Source organism: Pteropus alecto, unplaced genomic scaffold, assembly GCF_000325575.1.
Source record: "Pteropus alecto unplaced genomic scaffold, ASM32557v1 scaffold313, whole genome shotgun sequence".
NCBI classification, from domain to species: domain Eukaryota; kingdom Metazoa; phylum Chordata; class Mammalia; order Chiroptera; family Pteropodidae; genus Pteropus; species Pteropus alecto.
Genome location: NW_006434832.1, coordinates 1469284 through 1493992, shown reverse-complemented (window position 1 = coordinate 1493992; position 24709 = coordinate 1469284). Strand labels below are relative to the sequence as shown.

The 24709-nt window shown below is 39.3% G+C and overlaps 1 protein-coding gene across 1 annotated transcript in view; it reads left to right on the top strand.

Moving 5' to 3' along the window:
* Positions 1-24709, top strand: part of LOC102886397 (leucine-rich repeat-containing protein 37A) — a 50725-nt gene that overhangs the window by 1033 nt on the left and 24983 nt on the right. The window contains exons 2-8 of the mRNA XM_025045613.1: positions 23-4953; positions 5146-5332; positions 5450-5822; positions 8150-8221; positions 16478-16549; positions 17819-17890; positions 20719-20799. Coding sequence (XP_024901381.1) covers positions 23-4953; positions 5146-5332; positions 5450-5822; positions 8150-8221; positions 16478-16549; positions 17819-17890; positions 20719-20799 — 5788 coding nt within the window. The remainder of the gene's footprint in view (positions 1-22; positions 4954-5145; positions 5333-5449; positions 5823-8149; positions 8222-16477; positions 16550-17818; positions 17891-20718; positions 20800-24709) is intronic.

The window sequence follows — 24709 nt, the reverse complement described above, 5'->3', positions numbered from 1 at the left end:
GAGGCTCCATCTCAACCTCCAGAGTCTTCTCGGGAATTGGAACTGCCTTCAGAGCGGGAAAAATCCCCACCTGGGCCTTTGGATACCTTTGAAGAGGTTGAACATTCTTCAGTCCAGCAGGAACCCCCAGCTCGGCGTGCAGAGGCCCCTGAGGAAGTGGAAACTTCTCCAGCCTCAGAGGAGGGAAATGTTGCATCTCCAAGTCGGGTTGAAGCGCAGCAGTTACGTTTGCATGGTGTCACTGTTAATCTGCAGCTTACTGTAACTCCAACACGCGCTGAGGAGGTTGAACCTGCTCCAGTCCAGAAGGAACCCCTGGCTCAGCCCCCAGAGAGCCCTGAGGAGGCTGAGCCTTCTCCAGTCCAGAAAGAGCCCCCGGCTCAGCCCCCAGAGCGCCCTGAAGAGGCTGAACCTTCTCCAGGCCAGGAGGAGGCAATGGCTCAGCCTCCAGAGCATCCTGAGGAGGCTGAACCTTCTCCAGTCCAGGAGGAGCCCCTGGCTCAGCCTCTAGAGCACCCTGAGGAGGCTGAACTTTCTCCAGTCCAGGAGGAGCCCCTGGCTCAGCCCCTAGAGCACCCTGAGGAGGCTGAACCTTCTCCAGTCCAGGAGGAGGCAATGGCTCAGCCTCTAGAGCACCCTGAGGAGGTCGAACCTTCTCCAGTCCAGGAGGAGGCTGAGCCATTGCCAGAGCCCCCTGAGGAGGTTGAATCCTTCCCGCTCCAGCAAGAGGCCTCAGATCAGTATGCACAACCCCATGAAGAGGTCACACCTGCAGTCTTTACCATTCCAATGAGTGATGGAATAAGAGGAATTGGAGATCAGTTTCAAGCTTATAAATCAAGCTTGCCCAAAGTTACACTTAAACCCAAGGTTATAGAACTTACTGTAACTTTAGAGCCTACTAAGGATATTGAATCTTCAACCCAGCAGGAGGTCCCGCCTCAGCTTCCAGAGCCTTTTGGTGCTATACCTTCTCAAACCCAAGGGGAATCCTCAGCTCAGCCTCCAGAGCCCCCTAAGGAGGCAGAATCTTCTCTAACCCAGCAGGAGACCCCAGCTCAGTCTCCAGAGGAGGCAGAACCTTCTGCAATTCTGCAGGAGCAACCAGCTCCGCCTCCAGAGCCTTCTCCTGGGGAGGTGAAACAATCTCCAAACCAGCAGGAACAACCAACTCAACCTCCAGAACATCATGAGGTGAAAGTTTCAACTCCATGTCACCATCATGCTCAGCATTCAAACCTGCCCAATGTTACTATCAAACCTGCAGATATGCAGCTTACCATAACAGCAGAAACCACTACAGCAGTGGGACCTTCTGTTCAGCATGAGGCTGAAGCTCAGCCTTCAGTGCCCCTTAATGCAACCCAGCAGAGGGCCTCAGGTCAGCTTCCACAGACCTCTGAGGAGGGTGAACCTTCTACAACCCAACAGGAATCTCCAGCTCAGCACCCTCAGGCCCCAGAGGAGGGCGAAACTTCTGCAGCCCCAACTCAGTATCCAGAGCCCTTTGAAGAGACTGAAGACGTTGAACCTTCTCCAACCCAACAGGAGGCCCCAACTCAGTCTCCAGAGCTCTCTAAGGAAGATGTAGTTCACTCTCCAGTGCATCATACAACAGTTGTTTCTTTAGGTCAGACTCAAGCTCAGCTTCCGAAGTTGTCCAATATCACTGTTCAACCTGTGGATGTGGTGGTTACCGTAACTCCACAGGTCACTAATGTGGTTGGAACTTCTTCACCCCGACAAGAATCCTCAACACAGTCTACACTGGCCCCTGAGCAGTTGAAAACTTTGTCCTCCCAGCAAGAGGTTCCAGATCAGCATCCAACCCCTGTTAAAAATGGTAAACCTTGTCCAATCCAGCAAGGAGTCCCAAATCAGCCTGAAAATCTTTCTGAAAAAACTGAGCCTTGTCCAGTCCAGCAGGAGAACTCAACTCAGCCTCCACAATCCTCTACGGATGTTGTGACTCAACCTTCAGTACATCATGAGGTGACATCTTCACCTCTAGGTTCGGGTAAAACTCAGCATACAGTGTTGCCTAATATCACAGTTAAATCCCTGGATCTGGGGGTTTCCATAACTCCAGAGACCACTAAGGTAGTTGAACATTCTCCAGTACAGCAGGAGACCCCTGCTCAATCTCCAGTTCTCTTTAATCAGGTTGAAGTTTCTCCAACCCAGTCCAAGTCCCTTTTCCAGTCTTCGGAGTTCTCTAAAAAGGTTGGATCTTTTCCAGGTCAACAAGAGGCCATAGCTCGGACTCCAGATCTTCCTAAAGAGATGAAACTTTCTTCATTCCAACAGGAGGCCCTGGCCGAGCCATCAGAGCCCCCTAAGGAGATTGAATCATCTTCAACTGAACAGGTCTCAGCTTATCCTCCAAAGCCCACTGAAGAGATCAAACTTCCAACTCAGGAAGAGGCTCTTCCACAGCCCTCTGAGAAGACAGAATCATCTTCAGTCCTGCAGGAAGCCCCAGCTCTGCCTTTAAAATCCCTTAAGGAGATGGAACCGTCTCTAACTCAACAGGTGGTCCAGACTCAGCCATCAGAGCCTCCTGAGAAGATGGAACCATCTCCATCACTGCAGCAGGCCCCACATCAGTCTCCAGAGACCCCTAAGGAGGATGTAGTACAAATTCCAGTCCATAATGAGGTGGAAGTTTCAGCTCCAGGACAGGATCAAGCTCAGCATTCAAACTTTCCCAGTTTCACAGTTCAACCTTTCGACTTGGGACTTAGCATAACTCCGGAACCTGCTGCAGAGATTGAACACTCTACAGCCCTGCAGAAGACTACAGCTCCTCCAAAGCACCCTAAAGTGACACTTCCACATCCAGAGCAGGTTCAAGCTAAGCATTCAAAGCTGACTGAAGTCACAATTCAACCTTTGGACCTGGAGCTTGCCATAACTCCAGGACTGATTACAGAGGTTGAACTTTCTCCAACTGTGCTGAAGACCCCAGCTAAGCCTCCAGAGCCAGCTATGGAGGTCGTAGTTCAGCCTCCAGAGCCACCTAATGAGGTCGTAGTTCAGCCTCCAGAGCCAGCTAATGAGGTCGTAGTTCAGCCTCCAGAGCCACCTAATGAGGTCGTAGTTCAGCCTCCAGAGCCACCTAATGAGGTCGTAGTTCAGCCTCCAGAGCCACCTAATGAGGTCGTAGTTCAGCCTCCAGAGCCACCTAATGAGGTCGTAGTTCAGCCTCCAGAGCCACCTAATGAGGTCGTAGTTCAGCCTCCAGAGCCACCTAATGAGGTCGTAGTTCAGCCTCCAGAGCCACCTAATGAGGTCGTAGTTCAGCCTCCAGAGCCACCTAATGAGGTCGTAGTTCAGCCTCCAGAGCCACCTAATGAGGTCGTAGTTCAGCCTCCAGAGCCACCTAATGAGGTCGTAGTTCAGCCTCCAGAGCCACCTAATGAGGTCGTAGTTCAGCCTCCAGAGCCACCTAATGAGGTCGTAGTTCAGCCTCCAGAGCCACCTAATGAGGTCGTAGTTCAGCCTCCAGAGCCACCTAATGAGGTCGTAGTTCAGCCTCCAGAGCCACCTAATGAGGTCGTAGTTCAGCCTCCAGAGCCACCTAATGAGGTCGTAGTTCAGCCTCCAGAGCCACCTAATGAGGTCGTAGTTCAGCCTCCAGAGCCACCTAAGGAGGTCGTAGTTCAGCCTCCAGAGCCACCTAATGAGGTCGTAGTTCAGCCTCCAGAGCCACCTAAGGAGGTCGTAGTTCAGCCTCCAGAGCCACCTAATGAGGTCGTAGTTCAGCCTCCAGAGCCAGCTAAGGAGGTCGTAGTTCAGCCTCCAGAGCCACCTAATGAGGTTGTATTTCAACCTCGATTGTATCAGGTGACAGTTCCAGCACCAGGTCAGGATCAAGCTCAGCAACTATCGTCACCTAATGTCACAGTTCAACCTCTGGACCTGGAATTTACCGTAACTCCAGAACCTCCTGTGGAGGCTGAATATTCTACAGCCCTGCAGCAGATTACAACTTTTCCACAGTACCCTGAGGTGATGCTTTCACGGTCAGAGCAGGTTCAGGTTCAGCATCCAACCTTGTCTGAAGTCACAGTTCAACCTTTGGACCTAGAACTTACCATAACTCCAGAATCTAATATTGAGGTTGAACCTTCTCCAACTATGCAGGAGAACCCAACTCAGCCTCCAGAACCACCTAAGGAAGATGTAGTTCAACCTCCACTGCATCAGGAAGTGACAGTTCCAATACCACCAACTATGCAGGAGAACCCAACTCAGCCTCCAGAACCACCTAAGGAAGATGTAGTTCAACCTCCACTGCATCAAGAAGTGACAGTTCCAATACCACGTCAGTATCTACCATCACCAGATGTCACAGTTGAACCTTTGGAACTGGGCCTTACCTTAACTCCAGAACCTATTACAGAAATTGAACGTTCTACAGTTCCTCCAGAGTACCCTGAGGTGACACTTCCACATCCAGAGCAGGTTCAGAGTCAGCATCCAAACCTAACAGAAGCCACAGTTCAACCTTTGGACATGGGACTTATCATAACTCCAGAATCCAGTATCGAGGCTGAACCTTCTCCAATCATTCAAGAAACCCCAATTCAGCCTCCAGAGCCACCTAATGAGGTTATAGTTCAACCTCAATTGTATCAGGAGTTGACAGTTCCACCTCCAGGTCAGGATCAAGTTCAGCATCCACTGTCACCGAATGTCACAGTCGAACCTTTGGACCTGGGTGTTACCTTCACTCCAGAACCTACTACGGAGGTCAAACATTCTACAGCCTTGCAGCAGACTGCAGCTCCTCCAGAGTACCCTGAGGTGACACTTCCACATCTAGAGCAGGTTCAGAGTCAGCATCCAAGCCTGGCTGAATTCACAGCTCAACCTTTGGACACGGAATTTACCATAACTCCAGAATCCAGTATCGAGGTTGAACCTTCTCCAATCATTCAAGAAACCCCAGTTCAACCTCCAGAGCCACCTAATGAGGTTGTAGTTCAACCTCGATTGTATCAGGAGGTGACAGTTCCAGCTCCAGGTCAGAGTCAAGCTCAGCCTCCAACATCACCCAGAGTCACAGTTTATCCCCTAGACCTGGGGGTTTCCATAACTTCAGAACCTACAGAGGCTAAACATTCTACAACTGTACAGCAGACTACAGCTCCCTCTCCAGAACAGCCTGATGTGACACTTCTACATGCAGAGAATGTTCAGAGTCAGCATCCAAACCTGACTGAATTTACAGTTCAACCTATGGACCTGGATATTACTGTAACTTCAGGATCTAATGTGGAGGCTGAAACTTCTCCAACCATGCTAAAGACCCCAGTTCAGCCTCCAGGGACAACTAGTGGGGGTGCAGTTCAATATCCATTTCCTCAAGAAGTGACTGTTCCAACTTCAAGTAAGGATCAAGGTCAAGATCTAAAGTCACCCACTGTTACAGTTCATCACGTGAACCTGGAGCTTACCATAACTCCAGAACCTACCACAGAGGCTAAACATTCTACAGCCCTGACGAATACTACAGCTCCTCCAGAGTACCCTGAGGTGACAGTTCCACATACAAAGCAGGTTCAGAGTCAGCTTCCAAACGTGACTGAAGTCGGACTTGCAACTGTGAACCCAAAAGTTACCATAACTCAGCAACCAGAGTCATCTGAGACAGTTCTTCCAACGACTGAACAGAATGCCACCATAAACATCGACGTATGTAAGCTCTGTGCGTGCAAAGATGAGACGCTGTCGTGTATTGGTCTAAGCCCAAAGCAGAGGCTCCGCAGAGTGCCTGTGCCAGAGTCCAACATCTACAACGGCACCTTCACCATCTTGTAAGAATTGCTTTCCTTATTTGTTCTCTGCATCCTGCCTGACACGGCAGCCTTTTCTCTCAAGGTCTTCCTGAGCCTTCCTCATCTTCCTAACCCATGTTGACTGACTTTCTATTTTTACCTTTTGTTTGTCAACTATCCCTTACCTTCATTCTTACTATTGTTTCCCCCTTCTCCAGCCTTTTACTAGTAATTGACCTTATTTTTCCTTATCCATTTTTTAGCCCCATCATTTCATTCCTTAATCTCTACTCTCCTTCCACTTTTGCTCCATCCTCTTACAGCAACATATTCTCCTTAGCTCACTGGTGGTGATAACAACAAAGTGGTTAAGCGTAGAGATTCTAGAGCCAGACTGACTGGGTTTGAACCCAGGTACGTCATTTATTAGCTTTGTGACTCAATTTCCTCATCTGTAAAATTGGGATTTACTATAGTTATCATCTCATAGGATTATCGTGAGATTTAGATAAGTGCCTAACGTATATTTGTGTTAGCTATTATTATTATTCAATCCCTCGGTTACGTCCAGAACTCATCTTTGCAACCTGGCTTTATATATAGTACCCATTATGTGCCCAACTATGGGAGCCACAGAAGTATGACATTGTCTCTAGAACATAACAATGATGGGTGGGAAGAAAATGAATGTGCATAAAAATGAAGCTGATATATAATTAAATACTAAAAGAGATACAGACCATAGGTGCTGTAATTCACCAGAATTTATAGTCACTGGGGTGTGGACGTCAGGGAAAGCCGCAAAGATTAGCTAGCACTTTAGCTGGTACTTAAAGAGTGGCTGTGACTTGTTAAATAGAGAAAATATAGTGAGAACAGTCTAGGCAAAGGCATGGCTGCAGGAATGATCAGGATTTAATAGACCAGTGTGACTGTAAAGAATTGGGTTAAGGAGCAAAGAAAGATATGATTATGAAAAACCTTGGCTATCAGCTATAGGGGTTTGAAAGTTACACTGTCAAATAAGGACTGCTACTGAAAGTTTTCAAGCAGGAGAGACAAATGATTAAAATAAGGGGATCATTGTAGATTCCATATGTAGAGTGATCTAGAGAAGAAAACTTGATTCGGGGAGAACAAATAGAATGCTCTGGCAAAATCTAGAAGGAAAGTGAAAAAGGACTGAATTAGAGTGGTTGTAATAGGAGTAGGAAGAAGATCCTGAGTACACTATGAAGGAAGCACTGACAGGATTTAGTAACTGACAAGAGTTGGGGGATAGGGTATACGGGAAAGAGAAAAATCAAATGCCACCCTGTAAAGTCTCTGTCCTAGGCGATGAGAATGATGGTGGTAAACCGGTGAAAACACAGCAGTTGGGAAGGAGGGCCAGTTTGAGGGAGGTGAGTTTAGTTTTCGGCATCTTTTATTGGTGAGCATAAAGCAGCCAGAAGGCTTCTGGTTGAGTGGAAATGCCCACTAGCCAGAGTGGCAAGACAGGTATCTGGTTGACTTTTTCTGACCTTCCTGAAAAACTGAATAAGTAAGTCATTGCTGAGGGAAGAGGACAAAGCTACTGGTAAAGATGCAGTCATCCACAGAGTTAGTGGTTGAAAGCAAATCTCAGGAATTTAACAGCTTCTTTTAAACACATATTATTCATGGATACATTCTCCGTGTTTTTTGGGAAAAAGATCACAGAAGTATTATATTAGGATAAAACGCGAAAATCCCACCTAACTCTTCCTATCACTCCTGTTACCATTTTGGTGTGTGCCCTTCCTTCCAATCCCTCTCCTTGGCGTTTTTTCCTATAATGAGGTAGCACTTTACTCCTTGCTTAGTAATTTGTGCTTTTCCCTATGCAATATATCTGTGAGATCTTTCCATATTAGTTCCTGTCATTTTGAATTGCCCTTATCCTTCTGACATATGGAGAGATTTCAATAGAGGGCACTGAGCCAAAACTTTGGTATTTATATTCTTTATATTTATTTGCTAATAATGATAATTTTTTTTTTTGCCATTTTCTGCTGAATTGTTTATCATTTTCTCACTGATGTGTCAAAGGAGTCATTTTAGACACATAAGTGACTTTGGAAAAAAATACATTCAAAGTAATTAACTGGCATTACCTATCCCAGATAGGAAGTTCAGGTTCTGAGGAGATGCCTCATTGTTTGTGCCAGTGGCCCCACAATTCTTTCTTTATTAATTGTGCAAATTGGGAAGCTGATAGCTGTGGAAGTTAGAAAGCTGGTATTTTCTGTATTTGAATATTCCCTGCAAGGTTGCCATGATTCTTTTACTTATGATGTTCATTCTTTTCCTACCTATTCAAGGATATGAACTGTGTTTCTTCACAGAAATTTCCAAGGAAACTCTATTTCTTACATTGATGAAAATATATGGAACTCATACCGTTGGGCTGAGAAACTGTGAGTATAATCTCTCCAAATATGAATTCAAAAAACTAACTGCATTGTAAGATCCTTCTTGGTCCAAGATTTTGAAGTCGGTCGCTCTGAGAAAAGGCCTTTCCCCATCCATATCCTAAATCAGCCTCTATGGATTGCAATTCTATGTTTATTTTAAAAATTAAATTTGGAGGACCTTATTTAAAATATGAGTCAATTTAAACTTATTTTCCATTATAACAAATAATACATGATTATATTCTCAATATATAAAAATGAGGTAACAGGTATAGTGAAAACCCTCCTTGTGCCCTAGTCCTGCTCTCCTGGGGTAACTGCTACTCTGAGTCTAGTATATATCCTTCCTAATCTTTTTTGCATGTATTTGCCTGCATACATATTTACAGATAGCAAAATAGGTTTGTTGTGTGATTTTCATTTCTTTTTTACATAAATGATAACATCCTATAACTTGATTCTTTCAACTATTGATATTTCTTAAATTTCTCTCCTTCCCAGTACATAGACAGTTACCCCAATTTAAACTCCTGTAAATATTCCGTAGTATGGATGTATCACAGTTGAATAATTCCCTTATCCATGGATGTTTAGATTATGTCGTTTTCTTGTTACATGGATTGCCGTAACAAACATTCTTAAGCATGCATCTTTGTGAACACAGGCAGGTATTTCTGTAGGACAGGTGTTTAGAAATGGAATTGTTGAGATGAAGACTATGTAGATATAAAATTTTAATTGCCCTCAAAGAAGTTGTGCCAACTCACACTCCGGTCAGTAGGCCGTGACAGCATTCATTTCCCTATGCCCTGCCATCACTGGATATTCTCCATTTTTTGATTGATCTCATGGGTGAATAAAAGAGATGCCATCTAAATTTGAATTTTTCTGATTACTTGTGAATTTAAATATCTTTATATGTTTATTGAACATTTGTATCTCTTCTTTGAATTTGCCCTATCCTTCCTATCACTCCTGTTACCATTTTGGTGTGTGTCCTTCCTTCCAATCTCTCTCCTTGGCGTTTTTTCCTATAATGAGGTAGCACTTTACTCCTTGCTTAGTAATTTCTGCTTTTCCCTATGCAATATATCTGTGAGATCTTTCCATATTAGTTCCTGTCATTTTGAATTGCCCTTATCCTTCTGACATATGGAGAGATTTCAATAGAGGGCACTGAGCCAAAACTTTGGTATTTATATTCTTTATATTTATTTGCTGCTAATAATGATAATTTTTTTTTTTGCCATTTTCTGCTGAATTGTTTATCATTTTCTCACTGATGTGTCAAAGGAGTCATTTTAGACACATAAGTGACTTTGGAAAAAAATACATTCAAAGTAATTAACTGGCATTACCTATCCCAGATAGGAAGTTCAGGTTCTGAGGAGATGCCTCATTGTTTGTGCCAGTGGCCCCACAATTCTTTCTTTATTAATTGTGCAAATTGGGAAGCTGATAGCTGTGGAAGTTAGAAAGCTGGTATTTTCTGTATTTGAATATTCCCTGCAAGGTTGCCATGATTCTTTTACTTATGATGTTCATTCTTTTCCTACCTATTCAAGGATATGAACTGTGTTTCTTCACAGAAATTTCCAAGGAAACTCTATTTCTTACATTGATGAAAATATATGGAACTCATACCGTTGGGCTGAGAAACTGTGAGTATATTCTCTCCAAATATGAATTCAAAAAACTAACTGCATTGTAAGATCCTTCTTGGTCCAAGATTTTGAAGTCGGTCGCTCTGAGAAAAGGCCTTTCCCCATCCATATCCTAAATCAGCCTCTATGGATTGCAATTCTATGTTTATTTTAAAAATTAAATTTGGAGGACCTTATTTAAAATATGAGTCAATTTAAACTTATTTTCCATTATAACAAATAATACATGATTATATTCTCAATATATAAAAATGAGGTAACAGGTATAGTGAAAACCCTCCTTGTGCCCTAGTCCTGCTCTCCTGGGGTAACTGCTACTCTGAGTCTAGTATATATCCTTCCTAATCTTTTTTGCATGTATTTGCCTGCATACATATTTACAGATAGCAAAATAGGTTTGTTGTGTGATTTTCATTTCTTTTTTACATAAATGATAACATCCTATAACTTGATTCTTTCAACTATTGATATTTCTTAAATTTCTCTCCTTCCCAGTACATAGACAGTTACCCCAATTTAAACTCCTGTAAATATTCCGTAGTATGGATGTATCACAGTTGAATAATTCCCTTATCCATGGCTGTTTAGATTATGTCGTTTTCTTGTTACATGGATTGCCGTAACAAACATTCTTAAGCATGCATCTTTGTGAACACAGGCAGGTATTTCTGTAGGACAGGTGTTTAGAAATGGAATTGTTGAGATGAAGACTATGTAGATATAAAATTTTAATTGCCCTCAAAGAAGTTGTGCCAACTCACACTCCGGTCAGTAGGCCGTGACAGCATTCATTTCCCTATGCCCTGCCATCACTGGATATTCTCCATTTTTTGATTGATCTCATGGGTGAATAAAAGAGATGCCATCTAAATTTGAATTTTTCTGATTACTTGTGAATTTAAATATCTTTATATGTTTATTGAACATTTGTATCTCTTCTTTGAATTTGCCCTATCCTTTGCCCATTTTTCTGTTGTTTATCTTTTTATATTCATTTGTAGAAAAAGTCAGTTTAGGCATATAGTGATTTGGGGAAAAAAAAATTTAAAGTAATTAACTGGCACTTTTCATGACAGTTTATATGTCATATCATTAGTTCAACTTCAGTAGTCAAGTCATTGATGACATCTGAATTAATAATAAAGACAATAGTCATAGTAATCTAAAAGTAGGGATTATGACCATCCTAAAATAGATCTCCTCTTTAGTCTGATATCTTATTGGTAATGGAAAAAAAAATGCTAGAACCAGGCAATTTTTTTTAATTTATGAATTTTTAAAAAACTATATATAATTTATATTTTCCATGATGCTATCTGCTTGGAGACTTTATTTCCTAAACTTGTAAGAAAAATGATGTTATTTGGCACAAAAATAAATAACAATAGTTTCCTCTGGGGCATAGAGGTGGTGGGTCAAGGGTAGGAGAAAAAACTTTGGATTGTATTTTACTTGGAATTTTGAGCTGTGTAATATATAGTACATATTTTTTAATTGAAATTTAAACAGTAATTTTTTTAAAGCACGTGTTTGGGAGTGTATACACAGTAACGTGAGTCTGGTAAGGTTTGAAGATTTCTAAGTCAGCTTGAGATTTATACCTTGTAAGGCAGAAGTCCCTGACTTGGAGTCAGTGGTCCCCCTGGGCAGGACTTCTTGAACTTTTTTTCCCCATGTGTCTCTTTGGTGATCTGTGAAGCCTGCATTCTTGGGATTATGTTTTTAAATGTATAATAAGTTAGAATGTATAAGAAATCAAAGGAAACATATTGAAATACAGTTTTCAAAATAGTTTTTAAAAGATTATTGATATAGTAATAAATAAATCTGTATCTCTTAACATATTAAGTAACAAGATATAATGGTAAGCCTAATAACTATTATAATTTCAAGTAATGATGAGAATAAATATTTTGAGATATCTGCAACAAATATGTGGTATGAAAATATCTGTGATTTCTATTGGTAACCAAATTAACTACTATACTGCTAATCTATTAAGATTTGTTGCCTCCATTTAGAACAGAAGAAAATGCTAATTTTAGTTAGAAGTTTGTGAAAATAGAGATGTAATTTTATTTCCCATCTAAGTTTGGCCTCCTGAATTCAATCCTATTCACAGACCTCTGCCCTAAAGAGATAATCCACAAATGGAAATTTCATGCACACTTTTGCATGTATTGAAGAAAATGTAGTTTTCTAGGGAAAGGGTCCATAGCTTTTATGAAATTCTCAAAGGGCTCTTATCTCAAAGAATTAAGAGTCACAATGTGGGGAAGAAGAAAGACATTTATTTTCCTGTAAAGCTGTACTTATTCTCAAGTGATAATAAATGAGTGATTTGTTTTAAATAAAAATAGAATATCTGAAAATTGATACCTGTCACTTTCTGAATTCATTGAACAAATAGTTATGGAGCATCTGCTTTGTGCCGGGAACTGTTTTACATGCAGGGTTACAGGCTCAAGAGCAAAACAAACAAAATGCCCCAGTTCTCAAGGGTTTACAAGTATATAATATAAAAATAAATAGCTAACTATAATAAATAGCTAGCTATAATTTCAAGGATTAGTAAGTGCTGTGAAGAGACAGAAAGCAGGGGAAGGAAAGTGAATCAATTCTAGAATGGCCTATTTTTTGCATTATGTATATAATTAAGTCCTCCCCCTAAAACAAACAAACAAACAGACAAACAAACCCAGAGCCCTCTCAGTTTTTTAGAAGTTACAGAGGTGGGGAGAAGAATAATTTTCAGTAATATAGAATCAGGAGTGAATATAATGAAATTTAGAAGATTGCCTTAGTGAAAGAAGGTCTGGTCAGAAGTTAAATGTGGATATTTCTTAAATGTTCATGCCTGGCTTTGATATTTTTATTGTGTGACAAAATTTTAGATCTGATTCCCTATACTTTCAAAATTTTTGCCTCAGTCAAAATGAATATTTGGAGTTCTACAGATCATTGTATTTTATACCAATTAGTTGCTTATTTGAAGCTCCTTTTTTGGGTAATTTTTTGGTTACTGATTCATTTTTAGTTTAAACTTTCCTTCTAGGTTGAATTTGTTATTGTTATTTAAATTTTTTTTTACTATCCTGTCATCCAAACGACTTCACAAAAAGAAACCCCACTAATTTAAAATACACACATGCTCATTAGTTACTCCCTGTCTTAATCATGATATTCAAACTCTGACCAAACAGCCTGATGTGGGCATCAGCTAATCAGAGAAGGCACTGTCATAAACAGCTGAGCATCATCCCCCATCTCTTCTCTGTCCTTATTGTCTTTGTCAGTTTTATATATTTTTTAAAACTATAATTAGTATATGCAACTTTCATTTTTGTCTTGAATTTTTTCATATGCCATTATTTCCTATGTCCTTGCTGCATATCATCTACACATTATGCACATACAGTTTTGTTAGGTGATATGGGGAAGCAGAGTTTTTTCCAACTTTTCGTAGTTATGAAAAGGATTACTATAAACATCATTGGACATATTGGTTTGTTTTTTTCTTTTTGGATCATTTCCATGGAAATATGAAACCATTACCTAACAGAAATGAGAAAACAATCAACCATAGCATCACTGTTGACCATTCTGCCTTCACACATATTCTGACCATCACTGCTGATCTTTTAACATGGTGAATTTCAAATAGAGGTCAGGGTCTTTGAAGCATTCTCAAGATTCCAAGAGTCCTTTGTAGGAATTAAAGTTTTTGTGTTTTTATTTTAATGGTCTTTTTAAAATATGTGTAACTATATTCTATATAATATGAACCACTTTATAACTGAAAACTCTCCTTGATTTCAGTTTCAGAGTTTCCAGGCAGTAATATTTTGTCAAAAGCTATGAGTAAAGAATTAAGCTATGAGATGGAGTTAATATAAATATGTGGCCAACAGACACTGTGAGGGAAAGGAGAATGCTTTAAATGCAGAACTTGATGGAAATAGTTTCACAAGGCAACATAGCATGTTCTCAGATCCCCAAGTCTCCTGAAGGATGTACAACTTAATATTACCTGCAAGGATGGGGATTCTCACAGCAAGAGACACTTACCTTTGACATCTTATAGAGTTTCTTCTGTACTGGCTCTCAACCACTCCCTCACTCCGCTCTTGGAGACACTGGCTTTGTGCCTTCCTGCTCATCAGGTATAAGAAATGGGTGCAAACTCTCCCCACCCCCACCCCTGACCCAAGTATGTTCCTAGTCTTACTGCAAGACTAGGTAAAGCAAAGGCGTTAATATTCTTTGGGCAGACCCAAGTGTCAGGCTAGTCTGTGGATCTTGGCTGGATCTCTCAGTTTTCTAATAATTTATTCTTCAACTGTCATTTCTGCTGTTCATCTACTGAGTTTTTTTATTATTATTATTAATGATAACACTTATTTGGATAATCTTGAATTGATTCTTTTCAGTGGATGTACCATCTGCTTACATCTGTCTGAGGATATTAATTGTGCTATTCTGAAGTCCTCTTGTGCTTTTTCCATTAACTCTATTCATTGGCTATAAGCTCTTGTGTTTGTTTTTGTTTTCTGTCCTTAATGGAATTGGCTTTCTCACGTTATTTGGTCATTCCCGAGAGCAGTTTATCTTTGTAACTGAGATCCTACTGCTTCTGTTTTTCAGCTCTAGGGGAGAAGTGAAATGATCTGCTATGGCTTGTTATTCCCAATGGGTTCCCCTGAGAATAAGGAAGAGGTGGAGGTGCCTTCTGGTGGCTAGTCAGGGAGTGCATACCCTGCCCACTTTCTAATACCAGTTGCTTCTATCTGAAGGAAGACACCCTTTGCTGCCTGGTCTCAAGAAGGAAAGGTGTGGGGTTGAAGTGCTGCTGGCCACTCCCACTGCAGTGTGCCGGCTGCTCACCCTATAGGTGGCTCCAGGGCATTTCTGGTAGGGGGAGCATTTGTGGAGCTGTTCCCATGTTTGTTGCTAAGGATGTGATTTTTAAAATATATCTTTTCTATTATTCTTAGGGCTTTTGGTAGAGATTGGAAAGGTAGAGACCTGGCATGTTTCAATCTGCCAACTTGAAATAGCATAACCTCTTAGGAAAACAATTTTGTACCCCTATTATATCCTAGAGAAACTCAGACAAATGTATATCAGGATACAAGAATGTTCAAAGCAGCCTTGTTTGTAACAACTAAAAACTAGAAAAAATATTAGTATCCACCAATGGTAGAATGAGTAAAGTGTGGTATAGTCGTACAGTAGAATATTATTCGTTAGGAACAATGTGAGCCACATAAGTAATCTTAAATTTTCTGGTAGCCACTTAAAAGTAAAAACAAACAGTGAAATAAGTGTTAATATATTTTATTTAACCCTTATATCCAAAATGTTATTGTTTCGACATATAGTCATTATATACATCATTAAGATATTCTACATTTTTTTATATTGTCTCCAAAATATCTAAAGTATTGTCATTTCTACACGTAATCAGTATAAGATCTGTTAACAAGAGCATTTACATTCTTTTTTTCCCTACTAAGTCTTTGAAACCTCAATTTGATTGCTAAATTTTTATCAGAAATCCTTGATCTGTATTTAGATTTTATAAAATTTACAGTTGAAAAAGTATTATCACACATCCAAGTTATTGCTAACATATTTAAACATTTTCTAATAATTACATTGAGTACCAGTTTTTAAATTTAAATTTTATGATAATTAAAATTAATTAAGTTAAAAATTTAACTTATTTGCTCCTCAGTTGCACGAGTCTCTTTCAAGTACTCAGTAGCCACATGTAGCTGGACATGCAACACTAGGCATTGAAATGAACCAAACTCAGCTCCATGCAACAATCTAATGAATTTATAAAATAATGTTTAATGAAAGAAGCAACATAGAAAATAACACATATACAATATGATTCCATTTATATAAATTTCAAGAAAAGGCAGAAATAAACTATTGTTTATGGCTATCATATAACAGGTAAAACTACATTTAAAAGCAAGGGAATTATTATTAAAATCAGAATAGTGATTACCTCTCGGGAGTCAGAGAAAAGCTTATGATTGGAAAGGGACTCAGAGCCCTGGCGGCTTCTGGGACAATGGCAGTGTTCTGACATGAATGGTGTTATATGAGTGTCTGCCTAACAATTATTAAACTAAACATTTATGTCGTGTGTGTTTTATGTACATTTTAGTTTTCAAAAACAATTTTTAATGGGGGGAAAAATTGAATGACTTTACTTGCAGCCCTGATAGAGTTATGTATGGGTTTTCCTAATAAGTTTTGGGAAAAGAGAAGAGGAGATGGCAATTCTGCCAGTGTTAGTACCAATCAGAGACTTTGTGATCTAGAGAGGAGGCATTAAATATACGATTTGGTGGGAAGTAGGGATAAGAAGGGTATGTGTGTGTGATGAAGAGAAATAGACACAAGGACATGAGAGGAAAGGTTTGAATAAAAACAGCATAGATCACCTTCCCTAAATTAAATAAAAATTAGGATATTTCAGTGGCACCATTGCCCAGGTTTCCCTCACATACAGTTCTGTGTAGTAAATAGTTGTAGTTATTTTGCATTTTGATCCAGAAATAACCTTTTCATTTTTCAGAATTCTCAGTGAAAATCATTTGAGTGAATTACATAAGGATTCATTTGAAGGCCTACTATCCCTCCAGTATTTGTAAGTTAGTTAATTATATTTATTTATGAGTTTTTAGTAATATTATCTATAAAATAAAGGATTCAAATTAGATAACCTCTATAGTTTCTTCCAGCAATAAAATTCTACAATTCTGTAAGTCTATATAGGGCTTCAGCCTATCTCCAGCATTAAATATTTCCTATGCATTTTCAATTTTTTAATTGTATAGACAAGATATAGATAGGAAAAACCCTTCGATCATGGAAGAGAAGTGGTAATGGGGTCTGAATAATTATAGACACTGATATGAACCTTGTTTATAAGTGTTCATATAACATCTGCTTAGATTTAGTTTATGGCCCATGGATCAAATCCAGTCTGTGGTCTGTTTTTATACAGCCACTAAGTTAGGAATGACTTTTACATTATTAAATGTCTGTAAAAGAAAAAAGAAAAGAAACAAACGAAGAACAATATGCGACAACGACTGTATGAGGCCTGCAAAGCCTAAAATATTTACTGTCCAGCCTTTATAGAAAAGGTTTTAAAAAGTAGATTTAGCAAAATGAGAGGAATTCAAGTTAACCTCACATTGTCACCTACAGAGCAAGAAAATACAGAACACTTACATTAATAAGAATGCTATTAACCCAGAATTTTTTGATAATATAATTTGAATTCGATTAACATTTAAATATTAAATGTTTAAGCAGATGAATTATGTGAACAATGTTATTAAAAACATATTAAGTTACCAAGAGAACAGACTGCTGTTAAGGATTTCAATGCAGAAATTCTTATACCGATATTAAAAACAGTTGTTTAAAATAATGGTTAAGCGGTATACTTAGAAATGTTTACACTAAATAAGCATATCAGAAATGTCCCAACTTCACAAATTACAAAACAAAAATCTCTCCGGCCTCATTGTCAAGTTGGAAATGCTTGCATAGCAGTTCTATTTATTTAGCAATAATTATATACAGAAAAAATTTGATCTTATAATCTAGAATTTGATGAGACCATAAAAGGTCATCTGATCAGTTCTGCTCTCAGGAAAGATTACCTTCAAAATCTATCAGAATTATATAGTTGTATATTTTATTTATGAAAATCATGAAGGTGAAACTCTTGAGAGAGGTAAGAGGAGGTTTAGGGGCTCTGGAAGATTTAAATAACAATTCCTAAGGTTTAGAGTTTAGGCAAAAGCTATTTATTCAATAATATCATTCTAACCTCTACTAGTTATTCCTACTAATTAGATATCTAATAACTAATTGAGGTAATATTTTTCTTTTACTTTTCTAGAGATTTATCCTGCAATAAAATACAATCTATTGAAAGACGTACATTTGAACCATTACCTTTTTTGCAGTTTATGTAAGTTATAAATATACCTTCATTATGTTTGGAGCTTTTATAAAAGTTAATTATAAACCTTTTTGTTATTCATTTTGAAATATTTAAATTTTATTAGTAGAAAGCTACTAAAATTATGTAGCAAATCCTTTATGTCTCTAGCAAAGATTAGAGTGAGAATTATCTCACAGATCAGAATGAATCATTCTGCAGCAGTTAGTGGTTCTCAATCAGGGTGGTTTTGCACCCAGGTGACATTTGGCAAAATCTGAAAACCTTTTTGGTCGTCAGAACTATAGATATTCTACTGGCACCTAGAGGGCAGAGGCTGGAGTTGCTGCTCAACATCCTACAATGCACAGGACAATCCCCCATAACAAAGAATTATCCAGCCTATAATGTCAATAGTGCTCAAGTTGTGTAAACCTGTTCTAGAGAAATAAAGATCACTTAATACAAGTATTTACTGAGCACTTAACTGTTTTTTTAAATTTGTTTATTTTAATTAGTTTCAAGTACACAGTACATTGGTTAGACATATATATAGTTGATAAAATGATCCCCCCAATTGCTCCCTCCCTTCCCTGACCCTCCACCTAGCCAACATATTAATGCTAACTGCATTCCCTATGCCATGCTCCCCATCCCAGTGACCATCAATCAGCTACTAATTTGTACTTCTTTTAACCTTTCGCCCCATTCTCGTAGCTCCCAAACCCCCCTCACCTCTGTCTAACAGCAAATTGTCCACTATATTTGTGCGTCTGTTTTTGATTAGTTTGTTCTTTTTATTCCTTAGATTCTACATATAAGTGAAATCATATAGTGTTTATCTTTCTCTGTCTGACTTAAATACTTTCTAGGTCCATCAAAGCAGTTTCTTTTTCCATCTCTTCCTTTTCATATGTAAGAGTCTTGGTTTCTTATCCTTTTATTTTTGTCTGGGAAGCTCTTTATCTGTCCTTCAACTCTAAATGATAGCTTTGCTGAATAAATTATTCTTGGTTGTAGATCCTGAGTCTTCATCCTGTCGAATATTTTTTGCCAAGCCCTTCCCTTCTGTCTTGCATAATTTCTTTTGAGAAATCAGCTGCCGGTCTTATGGATGTTTCCTTATAAATAATTATTTGTTTTTCTCTTGCTTCTTTTAATATTCTTTCTTTGTATTTAATCTTTGGGATTTTAATTATGATGTATCTTGGTGTGGGCCCTGATTTCTGGAATTCTCTTAGCTTCCTGGGGTTTTATGTCCATTTCCTTCACTAGGTTAGGGAAGTTTTCCATCATTATTTCTTCAAATAACAGTTCAACATCTTGATTTTCTTCAGTTACATTGATCACACAGATATTTGGACCCTTGATAGTGTCCCATATCCTCCTTAAATTATTTTTATAGTCTTGGCATCCTTTTTCTTGCCATTCTGATTGAGTGTCTTTGGCTTTCCTGTCATTTAGATAATGTATTTGATCCTTTTCTTTATTCACTTTGTTTATTCCTGTGTTTATTCCATTTAATATAATTCTCATCTCAGATAATGTAGTCTCCATTTCAGACTGGTTCCCTTTTATAATTTCCATTTCCATTTTTATGTTTTTTATTTCTTTGTTGGAGTTCTCTACACTTCCCAAAAGATCATTGAGCATCTTTATAACCAGTGTTTTGAACTCTGTATCTGTTAGATTACTTGACTCCATTATATCTGGATCTCTGTTCCGTTCTCTCATATGGTTTCTGCTTCTTTTTCTTCGCATTTTGGCTGCCTTTTCATATCTGTTTCTATGTACTAAGCAAAGCTCCTAAGTCTCCTGGTCTTATTAGTGTGGCTTTGTGTAGTAGGTGTCCAGTGGCACAGTCCTGAGAGGGGTTCAGCTGCAGGCCAAATTTAGCCCAAGTCTCTGCCCCTCCGGGGCCACCCATTAAGATTCAGCAAGCAATCCACAGATGCTGTGCTTATAGTTGTCTCAAAAGGCCACACCAGAAACCGAGGCCAGCTGGCTCCAGTGTGAGTCTAGGCGCTGCTCAGCAAGGCGCCCTTGACTCGCTGGGGATATACCCAGATGTGGCTTGGGTAGAGCCACGAGTTGGGGTAGGCGGGGTTTCATGGAATCCTCTGGGCAGATCGACCTCTGTCATCTAGTTTGATGACATCTCGGCTATGACATTGCAGTGTACCCTCACGGGGACTGGGGAGGGCTCAACAGGGAACAATGGATAGCGCTGGCACTTCTGTATGGAGCGAGTCTCACTTCCAGCCCTCACTCCGACAAGGTCTCCCTGTATGTCCCTGGTGCCCCCTGCGCACAGCCGAATCGGCACTGGTGCTCAGAGCGAGCAGGTCTGTCACCGTGAAAATATGCTTGTGGATGAAAATCCGCTAGCGGACACGGCCTCTTTAAAAGGCTTCAGCCACTGTCGCAGCCTCCATCTCACTCAGCCGCTGGAGACTGGGCACCCTCGTGTCCTTGCCCCGTCCTACCTTCTGCCATTGCAGGGTGATTTCTTGAATTTCTCCCTAGTTGTATGGCTTGTTCATCTAGATCCCAGGCAGTTTTTCCTGGCTGCCGCTCCCTGTTTCTGTCACAACTTTGATTTGGTCGCCAGAGGGATGAACAGAGCCTCTATCATCTATGCCATTTTTTCGAGCACTTAACTGTTTTGTATCTAATATACCACATGTATAAAAGTGAAAGTATAAATCATAAGCAAATATCTTCCACAGTGATATTTCTTAATGTATAGAGGGGGTATTGAAGTTGTTTCATCATATATAAATTAGAATCACTACCAAAGGATAAATATTCTAAAAATATCCTTTTATCTTCTTCTTTTGCTGTGTCTTTTTTTGTAGAAATCTTGGGTGTAATTTACTCACAGAACTGAGCTTTGGAACATTTCAGGCCTGGCATGGAATGCAGTTTTTACACAAGTTGTAAGTGAAATAGAAAATGAATACATGTAAATATATATGTGTGTCTGTGTGTGAGAACATCATACAGTGATTGGTTAGCTGGGTATAAGCCTAGTATGAACTCTGAAAAATATGTTCTAAGATCCATTCATTTTTTTTCAAATGAGGAAACTAAGGTACAAATTGGCTAAGAGACTTGTCTAACCCATATGACCTACTCTGCTTCCCCCAGTACTGATCTTTGGCATGGGCAATAAAAGGCACCAAGCAAATAACGGTCAAAGTAGCATTGTCGTGGGAATCCCAATGGTGCTGCTCCAATATGTGTATGGTCCTTGAAATTCCACTTTTGAATTTAACTTCGATTCCTGCTTGTGTGCAGTGTTCCTAACTGCTTAAATGTGAGCCACAGAGAACTGAAAGAACTCAGTTTAGCACAGAGTTCTCCAGGGAGCAAAAGGTGTGGGTGGTTCCTCAACCTTGAGTCTCTTTTAAGTGGTAAAGCAGAAAGAATTCCTAAAAACCTGCCACAGGGCACTTCTCTCCCCAGTCACCCAGAACATTATTTTTCAAAAAATATATGCCTCAGAAGTGAGTTATCTGTGGGCAATGAGAACCTTTGAGTTATGGAAAAAGATGTTTATGTTAAACTATAGTATGAAAAAATATTCATAAAGAAATACATTGCTGTTGCCTAATTCCAACTTCTTTCCTGACTCCTACTCAATAAGAAGTGTGGGTTTTATTCTCTTTCTGCTCAAAAATTCTGTGATTTCTCTGTGACTCAAGCAAATAATAGTTGGGTATGTTCAATGGTCTAAAACGAATTTTAGACTCAAGGCGAAGATCATCCTCTAAACCTATCTTTGGAAGACTGCCTTACCTGTCTTGTGGTTCAGAAATCCAATTTTACACATTTCATTTCAGATGAAAGTATTTAGGGTGTTTAGATTAACACTTCCTGCAGATGCCCATCTGTAGTGGCCTCCCCTCTTCCCACATTAATTTGCTGATGCCTAACTTGGGGAAAGAATACTGAGGGTTAGTTTTCCTTTGGCCAGCGCACTAGAGAGCAGGCTCAGTAGATCCCTCCACCAAGAGGTTTTATTTAGTAGTGTTAAAACAATGTCTTAAACTCACAACCTTTATTAAACATTTTATAACACTGAAAGTCTCTTATAAGAATCCAAGTTTCACTATAGTTATGAAGGCAACATGGTGGAGGAGGCGGGAATTGTGGAATCACAGTTGAAAAATTAATGAATTCATTCACAAACGTTCATTGAGTGCCATGCCCACTGTGTGCCAGCACTATACTAAGTGCTGGGGGTACAAAGAAGAATAGGACAAGGACTTTGTCCGCAAGAAACTTTCGTACTGGAAGAATGAAGATGGATGTTGGTGGGAAAACATACAAGAGCAGAGTAACAAGATACAGCAGGGTATCATGATGGCGGGTAACAGTGGGGAATTGGTGGTAGATTAGAAAAGATTCATAATGGAGGAGGTACCAACTTGTTTATCTTGAGTTCTGGGTTCATTTTAAATGACAGGAAAAGGTAATGAAAGAATCAGAGCTAGATGGTATTAGAAATAAATTAATATTCACATCATGTGATTTGAATAGAGCCATGCTCCTAAAACTAATTCACAGTTACTTACAAAAGATTGTCACAATACAGTAAGTATGTGTTGGTAGCTGAGCTCCTTCTTTGTTTTGAGCCAAATATTTTTAACAGACAAAGCTAATTTGCTTCAGGAAACATTTGCCATAGTGATATATAAACTTTATTGCATCTCTTTCCAAAGGCAAGTTGCCAAGGGGAGATGCCACCCTGGGAGTTAAGTCATTTTATCATCTATATGATATGTTACTGGAGTGTTTATAAGTTAAAACGATGTTTTCCCCTGCATTAAGTTTGTAAGAAGTTTGAGGTGGATTTTTTAAGAATTGAATGAAGCTTAAGCTTCAGGGCTCTTCACTTACATAGGGCTGTTTCAAGACCTTGGAAGGGAACCTAGCATTTTTTATATTCATAATTTTGCATGTTTTTATTAGGGTTTCCAAAAATAGATGAGGTTCAGGCTCCACAAAACCTTGATTCACTCCTGAGTTTCAGCTAATTATAATTCAGTAAGTTTCTTGAATGATGTTTCTATATTATTGACCAATACCGAGTGAACAAGTTGGCATTGTGGTAAAGAGTCTGTTTTGAGTCTGAAATCCACCTCAAAGACATGCCAAGAGCTTATTAATAAAGTACCACTTTTTGAATGGTAGTAATAATCATATACCTTTCAGATGAAATTAGGAATGAAATATATTATGGAAAACCAGCAGTGGTTGATAATCCTAAATGTTAAGTATACTTTTTTTTCCTGACTTTAAGGTGCTTCTCCTTCATTCACCTACACAGGTCCAGACTGATGGCTTATTTTTAAAAATTCTTCTAGTCACTTCATTGACTCTAACAATACAAGCTCCATGATTTTAGAAACTGAAGGACTCTACAATGTAGAAAGGCTATACCTTATCCAGACAGAGCATATTCACATGCTGGCTTGTCTGTTGGTACATCCATACTGTGCCAAGAACACTAAGAGAAAAATAAGAGGGAAATCCAAGCCTCATCTCTAGTGAATTATTTACCCCACTGTTGAGAATATCACTGAGGTAGGTGTGGCCACTGTGAAGGCATCTCTGCTTCGGTCACAGAGACACCCTGATGCTCCCTTAATCAACTAGCATTGATTTCTTTTAGATATCTGTGAACATAACTAAAGTTTACACACTTCAGGATATTGTCATCACTTTTTGGTATGTACTGGAATCCTGGCAGCTTCTTCTCAGATTCAGAAAGGCATAAACATGAAAGATAAAAATAACAACTGGGATCTGTCCTTTGGGGTGATTTTATTTGAAATAGTTCATAAGTTTTGAGATTGCCACACCCGGCAACTACTGTACTTTTCTTCTCCCAACTACATCTTAGTACTTTCCATCTGTATAATAAGATACCTTCCTTCTCTTGGAAGCATAGTATTTCTTTGATACCTACATTTATTAGGTACTTATCACGTTCCAGGCAGTATACTTAGTTCTTTTACTTATTATACAAGTAAGATAGCATGCCAAAATCTCTTAGAACAGTGCTTGGCTCATTTTAAATGCTCAATACATATTACCTCACATCTCATTTTCATTTTCCCAACAACTCTTGTGATGTAGATATTATTATCCCCATTTGGGGGGATGAGGAAATTGAAACTCAGAGACATTGGACAACTTGCCTAGGTTTACACTGTTAATAAGTGGCAGAACCACTTATGAGCTTTGCAAGTAATTTCCTATGCAACTCTGCATTCTCTTGTAATAGCTGAATAATGACAATTCAGCTTTTGTGCTTTGTATTTTGAAGTTTGTTTCTAACTTGAGTAGGACGTTTAGAGCAGAGAACTCCTTTTCCCTATGAGAAATCCATGCTTCCGAAGCTCCTGGCCACGCCGCTTCTGGGCATCCCCAGGGTTTCTGTTCACTGCCCAGTGCAGATAGGACATCATTACTGCTGAGCACCTACTCTGTGCCCAACCTTATGCTAGCTGCTTTGCACATGTTCCTTCATTTAATCCTGAAACTGCCTTATGAGGTTCATGGTACTAAGGCTCGGAGATGTTCATTACTCAAGTCACTTCACCAGGAAGTGACAGCCAATACAAACTCAGGTCTGCCTGATTCTAGGGCTCTTGCTTCTTCCCTGTTCTTCATACCAGGGACTCTTCTTTAAGGCTTTTCTCAGAACTTTGATTAAAATATAGGCTCACCATTTCAGATTCTTTAGACTTTGCCCTCTGCAAAGGATTTATGTGATACAGCTAGAGCTCTTGTATTGAGGAGCTTCACATGGGGAGTCACGTTCTCATGGCTCATGGA